The sequence below is a fragment of the Hypomesus nipponensis genome, chromosome 3 (assembly GCF_054491055.1).
Source record: "Hypomesus nipponensis isolate SF chromosome 3, ASM5449105v1, whole genome shotgun sequence".
NCBI classification, from domain to species: domain Eukaryota; kingdom Metazoa; phylum Chordata; class Actinopteri; order Osmeriformes; family Osmeridae; genus Hypomesus; species Hypomesus nipponensis.
This window is the reverse complement of record NC_140363.1, coordinates 5,583,721-5,602,429: the sequence shown is the minus strand read 5'-3', so window position 1 is coordinate 5,602,429 and position 18,709 is coordinate 5,583,721. Positions and strand designations below refer to the sequence as shown.

Below are 18,709 nucleotides of genomic sequence, written 5' to 3'. Positions count from 1 at the left end.
GTGGACACAATGGATCAGACAGTTCGCACTACTACTACTCATGTAAGTGGAGAACACGGAGGTGTCTGGCACAATGTGCTGGATGTTGCCACCCTCAATGCCTACACTAACTTCTACACCAGCACCCTGATTACATGGGTGGTTTGACCAAGCGGCAGTTCATCAAGGAGCTAGGCAAGGAGCTTGTCATGCCACATAAGAGGCCCATGAAGACCAAGTCACAGCTCCAAAAGTATATTACAGAGGTGATGGAGAGATGTGGGGTAAAAACAAAATGCAACTACCACCCAGCCACAAGAAGAGCTCTTATCATCAAACCTTATGAAGCTGAGGATATCCTCAAATCTCTTTAGCCCCATGGTGGCTTTATACTGAATCACTGATGAACATCTTCCAGCCTAGAAGCATCCGTGTTGAGTTGTGAAATGTGTGGCATGTGAATAGTTATCCACAGTAAATATGTTCCAAATTGCAAATATCAAAAGTTTCATTTTTGACCCATGTCTGTAAACTTGATGTAGTAACACAAAAATGTTTTTTGCTCAGAAAGTAAGAAAGACAAAAATTGAAATAATGATGTGTGGTAATCAAAAACAAGATACCTAATGAACAATTATAATTTTAAATAATGAAATGATTTTTTTTTTTATATATAAAAGCAACACTCAGCCACACATGAAATGTTATAGGAAATTTAAGTAGGTGATTTTGGGCCCATGTTGTGCATTAGAAGGGGTAAGCTTGTGTATCAAAGGGTTCATAAAAATATAAAATATATATTGCAATGTTTTTTTGTTGCATTGTGATATTATGCCCTACGCTACTCATTTCGGCATAATATTTATAAATTGTATCTATTCTAGCTGTACTTTCCCTTTTGCCTCGTGGTTGTAGGACACAACGGACATAGCCTCTTTTTTTCGACTGACATTGCCTATTTACAATGTAGTGCCATCTAGTGACGTAAAATACTACCTCCTTTGAAAATGTGTATGCGTTCAGTAAGCTATTCCACGAGAATACATTTCAAAACAGTAGTACAACTTGTTTGAATTTAATTTCCTTTCTTTGAATACAAAGAGTCGAACATTGATCAACCATTCCCATTCATAAAAAATATATCAGTAGGCCTAATATCTTGGAATTGTATTCACAAGGGTGTGGTTCTACACAAGCCAATGTTTAAGAAACATTAATGTCGCTAATGTCACCATTTTAATAATTACGTCCGGGCATACATCAACGAACATCTTTTACAAGATATATTCGCTCATTTCACAACCAGATAGCCGTGCCGGGTCTGTGCACGGGGCACTCCCTGTTGTAGACCACAGCTGATCGAGCGGCGTGGCCAGCAAGATTTCTCGTGTTTCTACCAACCGTTTCGGGTGCACTGTTTTGCTACAGAAACTCAGCCAGCATGTACATGTGAACGCGTATAGATTATTTATATAAAAAAAAGAATGACTTACCTCACTTAACTACTGTTTGTGTGTTGTATGTTTACACGCTCGCATTTGACAGTTCTCACGCCCCAGTTCCCAATGTCCAGTCACATCCTGAGGTGCCCGTGCACATGCCTGATCGTAGGCTATATAAACAACACCGTCAATCCAAGAACATTAAATACAGGAAAGAATCCTTTTTATTCAGCACAGAACAAAATATGGGAAATAATACTGTTAAATGACAATACAAAATTTAAAAAGAGAACAAATATAAAACTGCTTGTCATTAGCAAATGGCATTATTTATTGACTCTTGGTGTAATGTTCATTCTCAGAATGAGCCTCCAGGCCAGCATGCACACTGTATCCGTATTTATACACCATGAAGTTGATGAGTCTGGCCGGTAGGGAGGGCCACAAAAACTCTTCAATCTTGTGGAAGCCCATGCGGTGGTACAGCTTGTGGGCGTCTGTCTGCAGCATGGAGGTGAACAGCACTATATCCTTCACCCCATGAGCTGCAGCGAACGCCAGAGCCGTCCCACACAGCGCCATAGCGATCCCGCGACCCCTGACCTCCCTCCGAACTGATATCCTCTTCAGCTCCCAGGCGCCGGGCTGAGAGGGGGCTGGCAGGATGGCCACTGTGCCCACCACTCTCCCCTGGCTCTCGGCCACCCAGAAACAGGAGACGGCTCCTTCCTGCATGTAGCTGGCTCTCACATCCAGCAGGTCCTCTCGGAGCCCCAGCCTGATGCCTTGGTTGAAGAGGTACCTCACCCCCTCCCGCCCAGCCAGCACGAGCAGGGCTGTGGAGACACCAGCGAAGGAGAGGGACCCGGACAGGGAGCTGACGCCCCACAGGAAGACAAGCAGGGCCAGCTGCACCCAGGTCTGTCTGAGGGTCTGGAAGCACACAGCGTTGAGGTGCTCCCCAAACCCTGCGGAGTACACCTCCCTGACCTCGTCATAGTCCTCATCCTGGAACACACGGATCAGAGGAGGGGACATCACTCTGGGGGCCCTGGAAGAAGAAGACAGCTCACTAGCATTACACACACACACACCATCAAACCAGAGGTTTCATGAGGCTGGCTCTGTTTCCTGTTGACGGTACAAACATCCATTTAACGGACCTAGAGTAACAAACATAAAACAGCAGGCAAATTGTGCGCTCCTGAGACAGACAATCTCAGGATGTACAACAACAATGGCTTTCATCTTCACTCAATTGGACATAACAAAATACAGACCAAATACTTCACACTTTATTAAAAATAACATACATAATGCATCAGTACATTTAATAAGTCAGTTAAACATGAAATGCCTCTATTGTATTTAGTTTAGTATATCTGTTTAGGCAGAGCGTGGTCAACATGATCTATACAGGTCTGTCTGAAAATACGCCCTGAGGCTGGGGATTCAGCGAGGAATGCAACGTCAAAGTCCGCCCACCACCTTGCATCAGTCCTGTTTCTGCAAATCCAGTCTGTACTCCATCAGGGAGAAGTTTGTGATTTTTGCCACGAGCTCGGGAATGACAAACTCCCTGATCTTGGTGTAGCCCATGTGCTCGTACAGCTTCTGAGCATCCGTCTGCACCACCGAGGTGTACAGGACCACCGCCGGGAAGCCGCGCTCCTGGGTGAACTCTGCTACCGTCCGGCACAGCGCCTTGGCGATGCCCCTGCCGCGGTGCGTACGGAGGACCGACATGCGCTTCAGCTCCAGACATCCGGGCTCCCTCTCCGCCGGCAGGCAGGCCACGGTGCCCACCACCCGGCCCTCCCACTCCGCCACCCAGAAGCACGAGTTCTTCTGCTCCAGGTAGGTCTCCTGGATGTGGTTGAGGTCCTTTCTGAGGGAGGTGTCGATGTAGCTGGTGAACAGGTAGCCCACCAGCTGCCTGGCGCCCGCCAGCAGGAGAGTGACAGCCATCACAGGCAGCATAATGGACCGGGAGCTGGCCAGCAGAGCGCAGAACACACACATCATCACCATCTGGGTGAGGGGCTGCTTCAAGAGGTGCATGAAGGACGAGGGAACGTGCTCGCTCATGCCCAGCGTGAAGATCTCCTTCACGGCCTCCTCGTCATCCTTCTGATACTTCCGGATCTTGAGAGCAGCCATGACGTGGCCCTGACCTTCAGTGCAAAGACAAAAATAAGGGCTGGTGTTTCCTAAATAGGGTGGGGAAGAGCTACTCTTTCAATACATATGGACAACCCTGCAAACACTGAGGGGGCTGACTTTAGCATGGTGGAAAAAGGAAAGCTATAGAATTTAGAAAAATAGCAGATGATAAGTAATAAAACACCTGCATTGATTTTAGGCCAACTTTAAGGCAAAGAGGAACCCTTATGGTTAGCCTTCGGTTTGAGCCATCGATAAATTGCTAGCCAGTTTTAGGTGATAAAGTTGACGACTAATGGATATCTTTACTAAACAAATTAATTTTGTTTAGTATTTTGTGATTATATTGTATTTCGTTGTATTGCACTGGGGGTAGCAAGGTGCTTTAATTATTTCACGTGTGCCTAAAGTCTGTATGTCAATGACCTTAGTTTCATGAATGTCGTGAGACCGTATTGCTGGTAATTCATTAAAAGGTGCCTAGCTCTACCATTTTATCTAGCGATTAGCTAGCTACTGTACAGTAGTGTGGCTAGATTACCAGTAAACTCTAGCGGCTAGCTAAATAGTTCGCTAACGTCTAGTAGTGTAGACAAACACACCTTAAATCATAGCCCAATGACTGGTGATACCTAACTGTTGTTACATTTTCTTATTTCAAATTAGCTAGATAGAGCAGTTTAATATATTGATCCATCATAATCCTTTAACTTTGTCAGTAGGCTAACCAGCTACTACTAGCATAGAGCTAGAGCTAATTGTATTTGTGTTTAAATTAAATCATTCAAATAAATGTTAGAACACGCAACAACAAAATCAATACATATACCCCGATCAATAAGATAGCTTTGTTTGATTGTCATTCGCTACCTACCCGGAATGTAATGGTATCCGGGAAGAGACGAACAGTTGTGTGTTGTGCTGTCGTCAGTTTTGCGGCTACAGCTAGTTGGTATGCGTCCTATTCCCATACTAGGTCTCCTCCCATTTCTCCTACGTTTCTTATATATGCTTAATATATTATTAAGTGGGTGTTTCCGGCAAATTCATACAAATAAAAATACATACACAGACATACAATTATGACCCAGACAGATGCTCACTTTATTTTGGGAAAGGGAGTTGACAAGATCACATAAGAGGTAACTACTTTAGGAAAAGTAATGCAGCTCTAAAAACAACTCGTGATCAGTAATTTCCTGCTCCCTGTGAGTGGGGCGGTAATAAAAGTGTAAATGGGTGATTAAAGCTTGCGGACACTACAAATGATAAACAGCGATCGTTTTGGTGTTGCACAGATCAATCTTGGCACCCGACCATAATCGAAAGCAAATGGGTTTGTTGCTCGAATATATAGGCTATATTTTTTAATCTAACAAGATGAATTCATAAGAAAAGTGCAGAATGGACTAAAGACAGGCATGTTCACAAAGCTCCTACACTGCAGAGACTGACAATAATTTATTCAAAACGTCTTTTAAAATACATTGTTGACACAATTAACATCCAGTGATTGTATTTAATATTTTCCCTTTTTAAGACTAAAAGTGAACAACTATAGAAATTGTTTTTGAAACTATTTCATTTTTGTACATAACAAGCAGTTTATATTCAGTCCTGCTCATCTCAAATCTGTGCAGAAGCAGCTCACTTGCATCTTGTTACAATCGTTTTTCTCTCTCTCTCTTTCTCTCTCTCTTCAGCCCAGGTTGATATCACCAGCAAACATGGTGATCAGAAGAATGATGGCAAATCCTGTCAGGAGGCCTGCATTCTGGATGAGGAAGAAGATGACTTTATTCAAAGTCCCCTCCTGCTCATTCAATATGCTGTTCATCTCAGGAAACTGAAAGAGAAATGGAAACATCAGCTTGATACCATTAGCATAAAAGCACATTCATTTCCAGATGGCATCAATTGAACATTGCACAACTGTCAGGAAGAGTGAAGCTGTGTGCACCCTGAGTGAAACAGTTGTGATAATAGAAACGACAATCAAATGCTATGCTGTGATAATTAACTTGGCAACAATCAATGTAACAGTTGAATGTTGTGCAGCCTGTCCTGTCTCCTAGCATGATAAACCCTCAGTCGGCTCCCAGGCCCCCTCACCATGTCTGCCAGAGAGATGTAGAGGAACATTCCCCCAGCAATGGCGAAGATGGCGTTGGGGGCGAAGTTGCTGCCAAGAAGGATCCCGAAGGCGAGGCCAAAATAGCAGGACATGGCAGACAGCAGGTTGAAGAAGATGGCCTGGGGGATACTCATACCAGCATTCAGCAGTATGACAAAGTCACCTGCAGGGGGCGGTAGAGGGGGCAGCAGAGTCGCAGATGATTATGATTGTGAAGAGAAGATGCCTGTAGTTCAATCTATCGATGACATCAGCTATCGAAAAGGGACTTTGGAAATCTATATATGTGTAGGAACGTGGGTGAAAAACCGCTGCGCGTCATCCTGTGAAATATACACATTAGAAACCCAACATAGTGATAGGCCACAGAGGAAGAGGGACAGTTTAGTTCACAGTAATCTGGTCTCTTACCCAACTCATGAGGGAACTCCTCACACACTATGGCGATGGAGGTACTGAACCCAGCCAGCAAGGACACTGTGAACGAGGCCCCGATGGCCAGGCCGTCGATGAAGTTGTGCAGAGCATCACTCAGCGTGATCATCCAGGCCACGGTCTTGATGTTGGCGATGCGCTGTCCCCGGAGCCAGTGGCACATCACATTAGGCACCTGCACCTCCTGCAAGGTCAACCTCACAGAGGAGGGATAGAGATATGAGGGGTGTAGACCTCACAGAGGAGAGAGATATGAGGGAGTGTAGACCTCACAGAGGAGAGAGATGAGGGGTGTAGATCTCACAGAGAGATATGAGGGGTGTAGACCTCACAGAGGAGAGAGATGAGGGGTGTAGATCTCACAGAGAGAGATATGAGGGGTGTAGATCTCACAGAGAGAGATATGAGGGGTGTAGATCTCACAGAGAGAGATATGAGGGGTGTAGACCTCACAGAGGAGAGAGATGAGGGGTGTAGATCTCACAGAGAGAGATGTGAGGGGTGTAGACCTCACAGAGGAGAGATATGAGGGGTGTAGACCTCAAAGAGGAGAGAGATATGAGGGTTGTAGACTTCACAGAGAGAGATATGAGGGGTGCAGTCACAGGGAAACAGTGAGGGTCACGTGATAAAAAACAAAACAAGAATTAATATATTTGTCTTTGTTTTTATACCTGCAAACAGAGAAAACTAAACATTCGTTACAGTACGTGGAGACTTAGTAATGTGTGGCTGCTTCACAGCATACCCAGCAGCAACAAACCAGACCATTATTAGCCTGTCCAGAACAGGGGGTCTTTGTCTAATAGTGAGACAATTCCAGTGTTCATCAGGAGGGCAGGATCTGCGGGCCCGGCTGGTCCCTCTTCTCGGACCTGGGTCACAAGGCTACCTCTATCTGCTTACTGTCTTTGATCCTCCAACAGAGCCAGATTCACAGGAAAATCAGTGTTAAACATTAACACAATTTCCCTAATAATCTCAGGTCAGGTCATAGATAAAAGCTCCATAAATAACTCTGGGCTAATGAATAAACTTGAGTCTGAGGTTTCGATAAAGTTATTGTGATTCAAAGAAATACACGTCAGCTGTTTCGCAGATTATTTCTTTATCATTTCCTTTTTATATCTTAAAACTGGGACTGAACTTCCTGAGACAGGTAATGTAGGTGCTCAGATATCTTTGTATCCGGACGTAACAGTACCAGAGGTGCAGTCTACGAGATTCTCTGCACAGGCAATAAGGCCACCGGGACTTCCTGTATGGCCGCTGTAACACGAGCAGTGATACATGGGTAGCGGCGGTAAGGGGAGCGGGGGGGGGGGGGGGGGGCTGAGTTGACAGCATGCCCACTATACCAGACTTCACCACTGAAGTCTCTCCATAAGATATAATTCCACGGGTCTTTACCATAGAGTGCCATGCTCCTCCCTGTTCCTGTTTAGCTTAAGCAATATTCTAGCAGAAATAATGTGTTCATCAGGCTAATTCACCTAATGTCCAGCTCATGACGATTTACATGTGTCAATTCGTCAAGATAGTCAAGGACCAGAACAGTAATTCAATAGTTACCGCCAAGGAGTGGTCTGTATTAACCAGGCACAGTGTAACGGTAACATCCTCTCGTGAGTAATGTGCCCATGGTTGTAACAGGTACCTGTGGATTCACCTCCAGCGGAGGCCGGTTCATAATACTCTCCTCAGCGCTGATGGTGCTGATGTTGGCCAGAGTAATGCACTCCTTCACCTCCAGGTCTCCGTTCAGCTGGGATGGCTGTGCAGGGGCAGAGGGGCCGTGGTCATGCTGGAGGAAAACAACAACAAATGTGTAAGACATTTGGGGGGGAATTTTGGCTTTATTGAAATAGACAGTTAATAATGACGTGAAATGTCGGGGAGAGAGAAGGAGGGGAAGACATGATGGAAACGACCTGGTCTGGATCCAAACCCAGGCCCCTGTGTCGATGAAGAGGTGTACAGATAAGATGTTCATGTTGTCTATGAAACGAACTGTGCCAGGATGCCACGTAATTACCTCATGGTCTACCCGAAGCACCATCTTCAAGATTTTCTCTGTGACGTACAGCAGGTAAAACCCTCCAAATATCCCGATGGCATTCGGCACGTAGTTATCAGTTTTGGGATCAAACCCTAGCGCCTGAGGAGATGGGCATGTAGGGGTGAGGGGGTGTGGTGAGGTGAGGTGAGGGGAGGGGGGGTGAGGTGGGGCAGAGGAGATGGGGGCCACACATCATCATTCCAGTGTCAGTAAATGGAGAAGCATGCCTCACCACCCAAAGAAGCTTGCACAGACCTCTGGAATGAGCTGCAGCACAGCATTGGAGAACAGGGTCCCGATGGCCAGGCCGATGAAGTAGGTGAGCACCTTGGGGAAGTAGGGCTTCTTGGTGAAGGGGATGAGCAGCAGGCCCAGCAGGGAGGCCAGGTTGATCACAGTGACAGCCAGGAAGCCATACCCCCACACTAAAGGGCAGGCAGGGGCACAGGAAAGCCCCTCATGGTTAAATCATACCACTCACAGGACTGAGAATGACTAAAGCAGATTCAGAATACATGACCCTTCTAAACATTTATTTCGCAAATGTTTTTAATTTTTTTTTATCTCAAAGCAACATTCGATGTACAAATATGGCTGATAGTAAGTACAGCTGTTTACTGAGGACCAGAAGTGCAGTGTTGTACCGTGACCGGATCACATGATAAGAAAAATTATACTCTTAATTATTCAGTATTATCAAAATATGTCTCAAGCAGTCTTAGCCTCACGAAAAGGTGAGATAACAATCTTATCTGATATGGTCATATATATGATTACTGTACATGTATTAATAATGTTATCAGACCGGAGACAATTTGACATTTGTTGATAACTTAATAGCATGGTGCTTTGACCCCCTTAAATACATTTTCTCCGGAATGTGTCTGTGAGAGCTGTCATCAGCAGTGCGTGTGTGTGCGTGTGCGCATATCCCCTCTCAACTGTTAGGAGGGAGTTTTGCCTCTCTCTCAGCACAGATAACCATCTCATTCCCTGGTTCTGTGGCCCTTTCCACCGGGACATAATGAGAGCTTGTTAGAGGCAGGGCCTCAGGGTCAGACAGCACAGGTGCTCTCAGCTCTTATGCACCTGCAAAGTCTCTGTGCGCAGCTCGGTGGTAGTACCGGGCTGCATATCTGGAGGTTACAGGTTCGAATACCCCCCTGTACGCTGCTTTGGATTAAAGGGTCTGCTCAATGAACACATTATTTGTGACACTGTAACTATCAAGCATTTGAGAAAGTATCTTGCATACAAGAGAATGATGCATGAATGTGATCATCTGTTAACTCACCAAGGTAGTCCACAGCCTTGAGAGAAGTTGGGATGGTGTATGGACATGAGGGTAGCACTACTTGTGTCAACACAGCTGGACAGATCTTCTCCAGATGCTGCACTGTCAGCTGACTGACATTGCTGAACCCATAGTGAGACAAGATCTGCCCCATTGAGGGACACTGAGGACAGGGAGAGGAAGACCAGGGTGACCCAAGACCTCAAGGCCTTCAGCAGCTTGGGTCATCATTATACATTATTAATTTAGTTCGAGTTTGATTTCAGGGATTTTTTATATTTGAAATAAAAACTTTAACGTAATGAAAATTCGTCTGAAGAAAAAGTGTGTTCCTCCCAAAGGCGGTCAGGTTATTTCAGTTAGAATTTTTTTTTGACAAAAATCTATCGTCATAAATAAAATCTATATATTAAAATACAGAATGATAAAGTACTTGAGTAGCTGGACGGGTAATGTCAGACGGAAAACATGGTGGGAGAAATGTGAAAACACAGTAGAAGAGGTAACTGTAGAATATAGAAATATAGGCCATATATATTTATATATTAAAAGTTAAATTAGAGTGAACTTGAAAGTTGCATCGGCAAAGAAATTTGATCGATATCATACCTTAGAATTTACCAGAGGATTTTCGTCATGAACTATTAATTCTGATCTTCTGGCTGAAATAAGTAGGAGAAAGTTTTGCAAGTTGTCTGTTGAAATTGAACTATTTTTACCGTAAAAAAGCAAAATGTCCTCTAAAAATACTTTTCCATCTTGTTCACTTGCATCGGTGGCACGAGACTCCGAGGTAAATAGTAAAACGCATGCAACTAGATACTTAAAGTTATTCATATTTGTAAGTGTAAAGTCGCTCATCGGGTTGTGCATGTGCTGTTTGCGTAGTCTTCAGATTGTCTCTCGCTTTTTAAGTAGTTAATTTTGGCAACAAAAAAAAGTTTACAACATACTTTTGACTGTTTTATGATCCATCATTAAATTATGGTATCTAACGTTCACGTCACTATTTGAGTCCAATGCAACACGATCGACTGTTCCGGATATTCCATGCAGTAATACTAAGAGAATACTATCAATAGCGGCAGAGATTAGCGAACGCCCAAATGGTTCAAAGATCACCCGTTTACCCAAAGGTTTCCAGCTTGAAGGTGTCCAGAGCACATGTAAGTCGATCACTTTCTCAATGGTTTGTTTGTGCGACTGACTTTCTCAGTTTTACAGCATGCTCATACTAGCTTACATAAGAGCAGAATAGTGATTTTCACACAGATTAAGCATGCCTTTTAACGTGGAACAGGCCATGTTCGGCCCAGAGTGACCTTTAAGTAACATTTTACCTTGAACCCGATTTGCCTGTATTTTGTATTGAAGTAAAAAACATCATTAGGCCTAACTGTGTTACATCAATATGTGATCTTGTTTTCCAAGTTAACACCTGGTTACTTTCTGCCCCCCTGTGGTCGCTACAAACGCAGTATCCAATAAACTCAGTGGTAATAAAAGCCTAATATTTCACTTAATAAAAGCCTAATATTTCACTTACATTCAATACATAACTTTTTGTTATATACAAATTTATAATGAAAAAATATACAATTTTATTACGACCAAAACAAATATTCAAAAACCACTGTGATGCACAGCGAAATTATCAATCAAAAAAAGAAAGAATTTACCACAATTGATGATCCCTAATCCTCAATTTCAGTTCCTGACAGAAATCAACTCAGGGGAGGGCAAAGATCATTAGATTCGCTCCGCTGAACATCCCTGAACAGCCCGTCAGTACAGGTCTCTCAGGGTGGTGATGACGAGGGCGCGGGCCAGGTCTGCGGCGCTCGTGGGCTCCCAGGGGAAGAAGTGCACCACGGTTTCCCTGGTGACCATGAGGAAGCCGTTAGAGCTGAACCGACCCAGGATGGCGCCCACGTCCAGCCACACGTACGGGGCCACGGCGAGGGATCGCAGGGTCACCACGAAGCCCTCCCTGTCCTGCTGGACCACCGCCTGGACAGGAGGGGGCGCCACATCACTCATACATCGTCTATACTCAAATACACGTGGAACTACAGTTATACAGCTCATACTAAAGATGTACCACACAAGAGAAAGAGGCAGAGGGAGAGAGAGGATGGAAGAGAGAGTGAGAAAGAGAGAGAGAGAGCAAAGGAGAAATAGAAAATAATCTCTACTGGTCAAAACCAATGCCTTGCATTTTATTAACTGCAAACAATCACTTTTCTGTAATGGCCTGTGAGACTACTTTACAGACTCACTGTGTTGCTGGGTGTCGTCAAGGTCATGGTCAGGGGTCAGGGCACTCACCGTAATGTTGGGGGCCTGCAGGCGGAGGGCGTCTTTGGGGGAGCTGAGGAACAGGTGGTTGAGGGGTCCCTGCGGCCCCTGGGCATCCTGCAGCTGGAAGGTGACGAGGCAGGAGAGACGACTGCACCGCCCACATCCGGCTAGCAGGCCAGCGATTGGCTGCTTCAAGATGGCGCTGGCACTCCCACCTCTCACGAGAGCTTGGCTGGACTTGAGAGCGCACACAGGATCCTGGCTGCTCCAGGCATACACCGACACCTGGAGAACCAACAGCTACAGCTGAGTCGTGATGTTTTGCTTTGTGATGTTGAGAGACCATTGGACAGGGTTAACAGGAGAGCATGATGTATTTATCACTGCATTGTCCGATCATCACCATGATTCAATTATCATGGCATTGTTGCACTTTGTCTGGTAAAACTACATTGCATTCCTTGGGAATGACCCCTAAAAAACAGTTAGATCTATGCACTTCTGGCCAATCATCTATTGTCCTTCCAGCACTGACGCAGTCTTTGTCTCTGGAGGGTAGTGTTAGGTGTAAGGCAGAGCAGGGGCCTACCACAGCGTGGAGGAGGAGGTCTGTACTCAGGTCAGACACAGCGTAGACGATCAGCGCTCCCTCATCCTCAAACCCCACAGCCACCACAGGGGCAAAGAAGCCCTGGGCAAAATAGTGCAGCATCTTCCACTTGGAGGAAAATTCTGGAATAAGAGGAAAGGTTCATAAGGTGTCAATCCGACTCCATTTCGTAAGTTACTCACTCTCTACCTAAACCAGGGGCTTTTAACCCTGCTCTGCCCTCCTTTAGATTTACACTTCAGCCATAATCTAGCACCAATACATGTAATTCGGAATGCATTTAGTGTTTCTCCCTAAACCTGTGTGTGCGTGTGTGTCATACCTATAGAAGACCAGGAGGGCGCCTGCCAGATGTCATTGAGCTGCCAGTAGAGGGCTCCCATGGTGTGACCTTTACCCTCGACGAGCTCACTCCGACTCCGCCGATAAAACTCAGTCTGAGTCTTCACACACTGGGCCTGCATGACCTGGCAACCAAACACACGCAACGCTTCACTGAAACCAAATCTGTGTGTGTGTGTGACCGGGCGGTGTGAGGGTAAGTGTGCCTCACCTGCGTGAGGTAGAGGGTGTGTCTGTAGTTCTGGGCTGGGTCGGAGGAGTTGGGCAGGTGGAAGTGGAGCGCTGCCTGCTGCAGCATCTGCTGGTTGCCGCCGTCGTGGTGCTGGCGGTGGGAGGAGAACCTGCTGTGGTAGCTCCAGTCGTCAGCCACGGACGCCTGGGGGAGGAGGTGTCACAGGGCTGACTCATCTACCCAACCACCCCCTCTCGAAACGCCTCTTTCGGCGGCTACGCCACCCCCCAAAAAACTAGCCATTCAACGTTGTGGGTGGTCGGTGTTTATACAGAGTTGAACCAGTTTAGCTGGGATGCACCGGCACACTGCTCCGACGTCACTCAACATACCAATGTTCTAACACTGATCTAACATCGTTTAAGACTGTTGGGGGACATTCTTTGACATAACTGTCAAAGCAAACTCAACAACAACCAAACCAAGGGTCCCAGCCGGTAACGTTTCATAACAATAACAATCATGTGTTCCTTTGGTTGGTTGTTTTCTGCCGGACATCCCAGTTGGGTACCTCCTGCAGGGTGGAGAAGGAGGGCCAGGACTGGAAGCCGTACTCGGAGGCGAAGCGCGTGCGAGGGAAGGTTCTCCAGTCCCAGCAGTCCTGGGTGTAGCTGTAGTAGTGGGTGTCTCCGTAGAGGGGGTTGTAGGGGTCGGCCGCCACCCAGCCCTCCTGCTGGGACTCTGCACCGTTGGTGGGACTGGACACCAAGAACGGTCGGCTGCGGTCCTCCTGGGCGGGGACAGTCGCATCGTATTAACAACCTTACGATGAACAATATAACACGTAGGGTTTCCTGTTGAAAGAAAAGACACATTTTCGCTTGGCAGATGCTTTTGCTGAAGCGACGTACAGGGAACCCTTTAACCTGCGACGTCTTGATCTGCAGTCAAACGCACTGCCACTGAGCTTCAACCCCATGAACCCTCCAGCCTCCTGAATCCAGTCACCCCAGTTAGGGCCTCACCTCCAGCACCACGGCTCGGATGTTGTCCACGTACAGGGAGACGTAGTCCCTCAGGTACCGAGGGCGCTGGGAGGCAGGGATGCCGAACCAGTCTGTGGCCAGCGCCGCCTCGTTCTCGTTGTTCCCGCTCCACACGATGATGGAGGGGTGGGACTTCAAACGCCTCACCTTGACGATGAAACAGGAAGTCACGCGCGGATGACGCGGGGCACCAGACGGGGGGTGACCCCCCATATTTGAAGAGCTACTCAAATGAGAGGGAGTCCTAAGTGATCCGGAAGTTTCCGGCTGACCTGCTGTAGAACCTCTTCTCTCACGGTTTGGATGAAGTCGGGCTCCGTGGGATACAGGGCACAGGCGAACATGAAGTCCTGCCACACCTGGACACACACACACACACTGTACTGCCTATAATCACAATAATAATTATAATAATAACAACGTATTTAGCAGACGCTTGTGACATGCAAGGGGGTATTTGAACTGGGATTGTGGGTCAGAATAGCCAAAGAAGAATGCTGACTCATCAACTGCAAAATGCTTCCAGATGTGGAGGACATCCTGCATTAAACCAACTATATACTGGGACATATTGAATCTTTCTGTCATGGGAAACAGTATGGTAGTATGGTTACTGTCATGGGAAACAGTATGGTTACTGTCATGGGAAACAGTATGGTAGTATGGTTACTGTCATGTGAAACAGTATGGTAGTACGGTTACTGTCATGTGAAACAGTATGGTAGTATGGTTACTGTCATGGGAAACAGTATGGTCGTATGGTTACTGTCATGTGAAACAGTATGGTAGTATGGTTACTGTCATGTGAAACAGTATGGTAGTACGGTTACTGTCATGGGAAACAGTATGGTAGTATGGTTACTGTCATGGGAAACAGTATGGTAATATGGTTACTGAGCTGCAGTTTGTAGCATCACTCAGATAAACAGACGTTACCATGATGCCCAGCTCATCACAGGTGCTGTAGAACACGTCCTGCTCATACACTCCCCCGCCCCACACCCGGACGGCGTTCATGTTAGCATCCACCGCAGACTGCAGCAGGTTTTTAATACTTCAACACAAAACAGACAGACAGCTAGTCAGTATGAACCACAGCCAGTTTGACTTAGATATTACACACTGTAAGTCGATAGCATCCAGACTATTCCAAATTGAGAATGACAAATATTCCAAACATTTCACACCAATGAGAATATCATTTTTTACTAATGTCCTAGTGACAAAGTGACAAAGTGGTTGTGGACGACTGTCTCAGTAAACACATTGTAAGCTCTCACACTGCCGGGGTCACCCGGTCCTGCAGGGCGTGGGCCGGGATCCAGTTGGAGCCCTTCAGGAAGATGGGCTTCCTGTTGACCCGGAAGTAGAAGCTCAGCCCGGACGAGCCAGTGATGGGTTCCTGAACAAGCTCCACGGTCCGGAAGTACACCTGCCGATTGGACAGGGAAACAGAACGCTTTCTGATGCCGCGAATGAAGGAAAAAACATTTCCGTTGATGTAGATGCTTTTTTTAAATCCAAGGTGACATAGAATAGTGCACATAGTCAGTACAGTAGATCATCAAGGATGATAGATAAAGACAGATCAATAAACTGGTATCTCTAAGGTATTCCCCTTAGAGAGAGGGGAGGCAGAGAGAGGAGAGGTGGTGGGGCTAGAGGGGAGGAGGAGAGGTGGAGGGAGTAGAGCAGGGGAGGGAGAAGAGCAGGGGAGGAGAGGAGAGACAGGAGAGATGAGAGCCCTGACCTGCGTGTCTGCTCTGAGACTGAGAGAGCCAAGCAGCCCAGCGACGCTCAGCAGGTACGACGGCTGGCCGCCATGTCCATTAGGCCACCACAACTTCACCTCTTCACTCTACAACACACAGCAACAAGCATCAAGGTACTGACTAGAATAAGCATGGAAGATAAACATTTAGTTCATTTAGCAGAGATTTATGTCCAACGCAACCTACAAATAGCGCATAATCAAAGAACAACAGAAAATCAAGCATCCGAAGTGCATCGTTGTAACAGTTTTTTCAGAGTCAAGGAACAGTCTGTATCTACCAGGGTCAAACCAAAGTAACCACATCACAGCTGCCAGGCACACTCAACTACAGTGCAGCAGTAACATCTCAATGACAGTATTTGTGTCACCGATTCACGTTGACCTGACCCAAAGCCAGGCTGGCCTGTCTCACCCTGTCTAGGTGGAGGACCAACGTGCTCTTGGTGTGGCCTGCAGAGAACACGGCTGGGAACGCCTGCATGGTTCCCAGCTCAGGAAGGGCGAGCGTTACGTTCCCCTTCACAGCCTCCACAGCATCGACACACAGCTCCACCTCCACGGTCCACTGGGACAGGGAGGCATCTGAGAGGAACAGGGAGACTCGAGTCAGGAGGGGGATGAGCCGATCCTGGCAAACGACATCTGTACTGTAGGAGGAATGTGAACGTTCTTACCAAATACATCTATAATGTAGGAGGATCTAGAGGCGGAGAGGAAGTGGAGGAGAGCTAGAGGAGAGGGGGAGGTGAGGAAGGAGAAGTGGAGGGGAAGGAGGGGGGGAGGAGAGGGGGAAGTGAGGTAGGAGAAGGGGGCGAGAGGGTGAGGAAGAGAGCGTACCGTAGACAGGGACGGAGGAGAGATGGACCAGCCTCAGGACATCGTAGGCCTCCAGGCGCACCTCCTTCCACAGGCCCAGGGTGGGGAGCGACGGCCCCCAGTCCCAGCTGAAGGAGCTCTGGGCCTGGGGAACATGCACACAGGAGAGGGCACATTCTCCAGCTGGAGCTTTTAGGAATGTGTGTGTGCAGCAGAGAGCAGGTCACATTGTATTCATAGATGTGTGTGTGTCTGTGACTGTGTGTGTGCACAGTGTGCTCAATACTCCTGTACACGAAACCCGCATATCACCGTATACAACATCTGAACCTATCAACTAGCCGAACCCACTCACCTTCCTGATGAAGTTGACGTGGCATTCTCCCTGCTGCACCTCAGGGGGGCAGTCTGGGGGCACGCGGTAGGAGGAAGCCTGGCTCCGCCCCGCCGCGTACAGCACCGGGGACAGCAGCCGCACCTCCAGAACGTTCTCCCCCTCCAGCAGCACCTCTGACACACGCAGATCCTGCGCACACACACACACACACACACACACATGCAGGGCGCTCAGGGCTCCAACATTGTCAGGTGTCTTGTTTGTAATGTCATGTACGTTTAGCAGTTCCTGGTATGTTACTTTTAGATACTGCTATCCAATGAGAAGTATGGGGGGGGGGGGGGGGTTAATCCTTGATCTATAGTCAAGTGCCTTAGCCCAGAGTGGCATCAGGTTTCTAATTGAGGTGGGGCTTGTGATATCCGGTTCATGGTGGGATGGAGGAGAAAGGGGCGGGCAATTAGTGTCACTCCTCAACCCACCTGGGGGACCCAAAGTGAAGACCACAAACAGTTTGGTCCTGCAGAATTACACGGATGAAAGGGGGTGCGCACCTTCTGCTCTAGGAAACCTTATAAAACAATGATTCTGTGAAATGAGAGGATAACTCGTTTCGTTTTGTGCTTACATATCTGCGAAACATGTTGTCCGTCTTGCCAACTGTGATTCCATTGACAGTTACGGCAGACACTGTGTCCACTCCCTCAAAAACAAGGTGTACTTCCTGTTTAGCCCTGAGAGAGAGAAAACGTCACAGGCTTTCACCCTGTGGAAAACACATGAGTACTGATCATAGGTGAAGTCAAGTCCATTATGAATCACCTTAGCGATGGTGGCACCAAGAAGGTTGTAGTGTATGTCCAGTTCTCCAGCGCTATCCACTTGTACGCCACATCGTTGAATCTGAAGTAAGGATCCTGTCAGATTGAGAGTGAGAGAGGTGTTTGGGTGAGCACATGAAGAACCACATGACAAGGCTACTCAGATAAACATGTGTAAAGAATAGAATGCCATCCCAGTCTAATAGGCTGGTCACGCGGTCACGTCTCCGGGACAGGTTGGCATCAGGGTAACTAGCACACCTTGTTTGTTACGGTATTCTCCGCCAGGTCTTTGGCCGTACCTACCTTTATCATCCCCTGTTGCAGCAAAGCTGAATGAACACATCCCGGCACATTTGCAGTAAGCGACAAGTTCCCGTTGGAGTTCTTTAGTGTCCATTTGCCATTCAAAATAAGTTTGTCCGCCTCCGGTCGTGTGACATTGTATCCACACAACACACGGAAACACCACGCGCAGTAAAGACAAACAAAAATGTTTCCTGGATTTCCCAGCGCAATCATATTGTGAAAGATGCAATATTAAGATTGCCCCCGTGTCTCAAGTTAGCATAATCCTGTGCTGAACGAAGTAATGTTTCACTTTTCTGCGGTTCCTTGTCTACTGTATACACTGATGCCCATAGCTCGCGTTGTCGATCATGTGACACGCCAGTGCGTGCACGGGGCAAAGCAACACATTTCACTCAGTCTACCGCGAAAATTCAAAAGCCAGAACCTTTCTTCTGCAAGCAAATATCTGACCTGGAAATGCTGTCAATAATTTTCATCTCACATTCCACAATCTAATGAAATGCACAGAAATGTTACTGTTAGAAATATGCACTTCTGAAACATGAATTTCTGTTATCTTCTCTGTGCACCATTATATCTGACCTGGATAAAAGTGTCCGCTAAAATTAAATAAAATGCAATGAATGTCAGTGGACAGAAGGCATTTTTTGGTCTAATACAGGTTACCTCACC

At 46.8% G+C, this 18,709-nt stretch overlaps 5 protein-coding genes across 7 annotated transcripts in view; all 5 read right to left on the bottom strand.

Moving 5' to 3' along the window:
- dctn1b (dynactin 1b) overlaps window positions 1-1,535 on the bottom strand; it is a 31,341-nt gene extending 29,806 nt beyond the window's left edge. Inside the window, exon 1 of the mRNA XM_084673348.1 lies at window positions 1,473-1,535. The gene's annotated coding sequence lies outside the window, so the exon portion shown is untranslated. The remainder of the gene's footprint in view (window positions 1-1,472) is intronic.
- An 83-nt stretch (window positions 1,536-1,618) lies between these two features.
- LOC146299525 (putative N-acetyltransferase camello) lies at window positions 1,619-4,564 on the bottom strand. Its single transcript, XM_084675259.1, has 2 exons — window positions 4,459-4,564; window positions 1,619-2,472 (listed from the first exon to the last, which is right to left on the bottom strand). The coding sequence occupies exon 2, from the start codon at window positions 2,457-2,459 to the stop codon at window positions 1,752-1,754; it is 708 nt and encodes a 235-aa protein (XP_084531385.1). The 5' UTR covers window positions 2,460-2,472; window positions 4,459-4,564; the 3' UTR covers window positions 1,619-1,751.
- Window positions 2,697-4,582, bottom strand: nat8 (N-acetyltransferase 8). Its single transcript, XM_084675258.1, has 2 exons — window positions 4,459-4,582; window positions 2,697-3,595 (listed from the first exon to the last, which is right to left on the bottom strand). Exons 1-2 carry the CDS (start codon window positions 4,553-4,555, stop codon window positions 2,916-2,918), a joined length of 777 nt encoding a protein of 258 aa, XP_084531384.1. The 5' UTR covers window positions 4,556-4,582; the 3' UTR covers window positions 2,697-2,915.
- A 93-nt stretch (window positions 4,583-4,675) lies between these two features.
- On the bottom strand, window positions 4,676-10,957 carry slc39a8 (solute carrier family 39 member 8). The gene is made up of 8 exons (XM_084673333.1): window positions 10,116-10,957; window positions 9,507-9,669; window positions 8,468-8,637; window positions 8,189-8,311; window positions 7,811-7,957; window positions 6,130-6,337; window positions 5,697-5,881; window positions 4,676-5,430 (listed from the first exon to the last, which is right to left on the bottom strand). The coding sequence occupies exons 1-8, from the start codon at window positions 10,377-10,379 to the stop codon at window positions 5,284-5,286; spliced, it is 1,407 nt and encodes a 468-aa protein (XP_084529459.1). The 5' UTR covers window positions 10,380-10,957; the 3' UTR covers window positions 4,676-5,283.
- Window positions 10,958-11,083: 126 nt separating this feature from the next.
- Window positions 11,084-18,373, bottom strand: manba (mannosidase, beta A, lysosomal). 3 transcript variants are annotated; one of them, XM_084673303.1, is made up of 17 exons: window positions 18,032-18,373; window positions 17,727-17,821; window positions 17,533-17,638; window positions 16,923-17,093; window positions 16,589-16,712; window positions 16,164-16,333; window positions 15,728-15,835; window positions 15,258-15,409; window positions 14,914-15,031; window positions 14,250-14,336; window positions 13,957-14,124; window positions 13,503-13,721; window positions 12,971-13,135; window positions 12,740-12,884; window positions 12,397-12,539; window positions 11,835-12,092; window positions 11,084-11,516 (listed from the first exon to the last, which is right to left on the bottom strand). In XM_084673303.1, the coding sequence occupies exons 1-17, from the start codon at window positions 18,245-18,247 to the stop codon at window positions 11,292-11,294; spliced, it is 2,670 nt and encodes an 889-aa protein (XP_084529429.1). In that variant the 5' UTR covers window positions 18,248-18,373; the 3' UTR covers window positions 11,084-11,291. The 3 variants fall into 3 exon arrangements, with proteins under 3 accessions (XP_084529429.1, XP_084529439.1, XP_084529448.1); XM_084673313.1 differs by having other exon boundaries at window positions 11,084-11,385; XM_084673322.1 differs by lacking the exon at window positions 11,084-11,516 and having other exon boundaries at window positions 12,042-12,131.
- Between the last annotated feature and the right edge of the window lie 336 nt (window positions 18,374-18,709).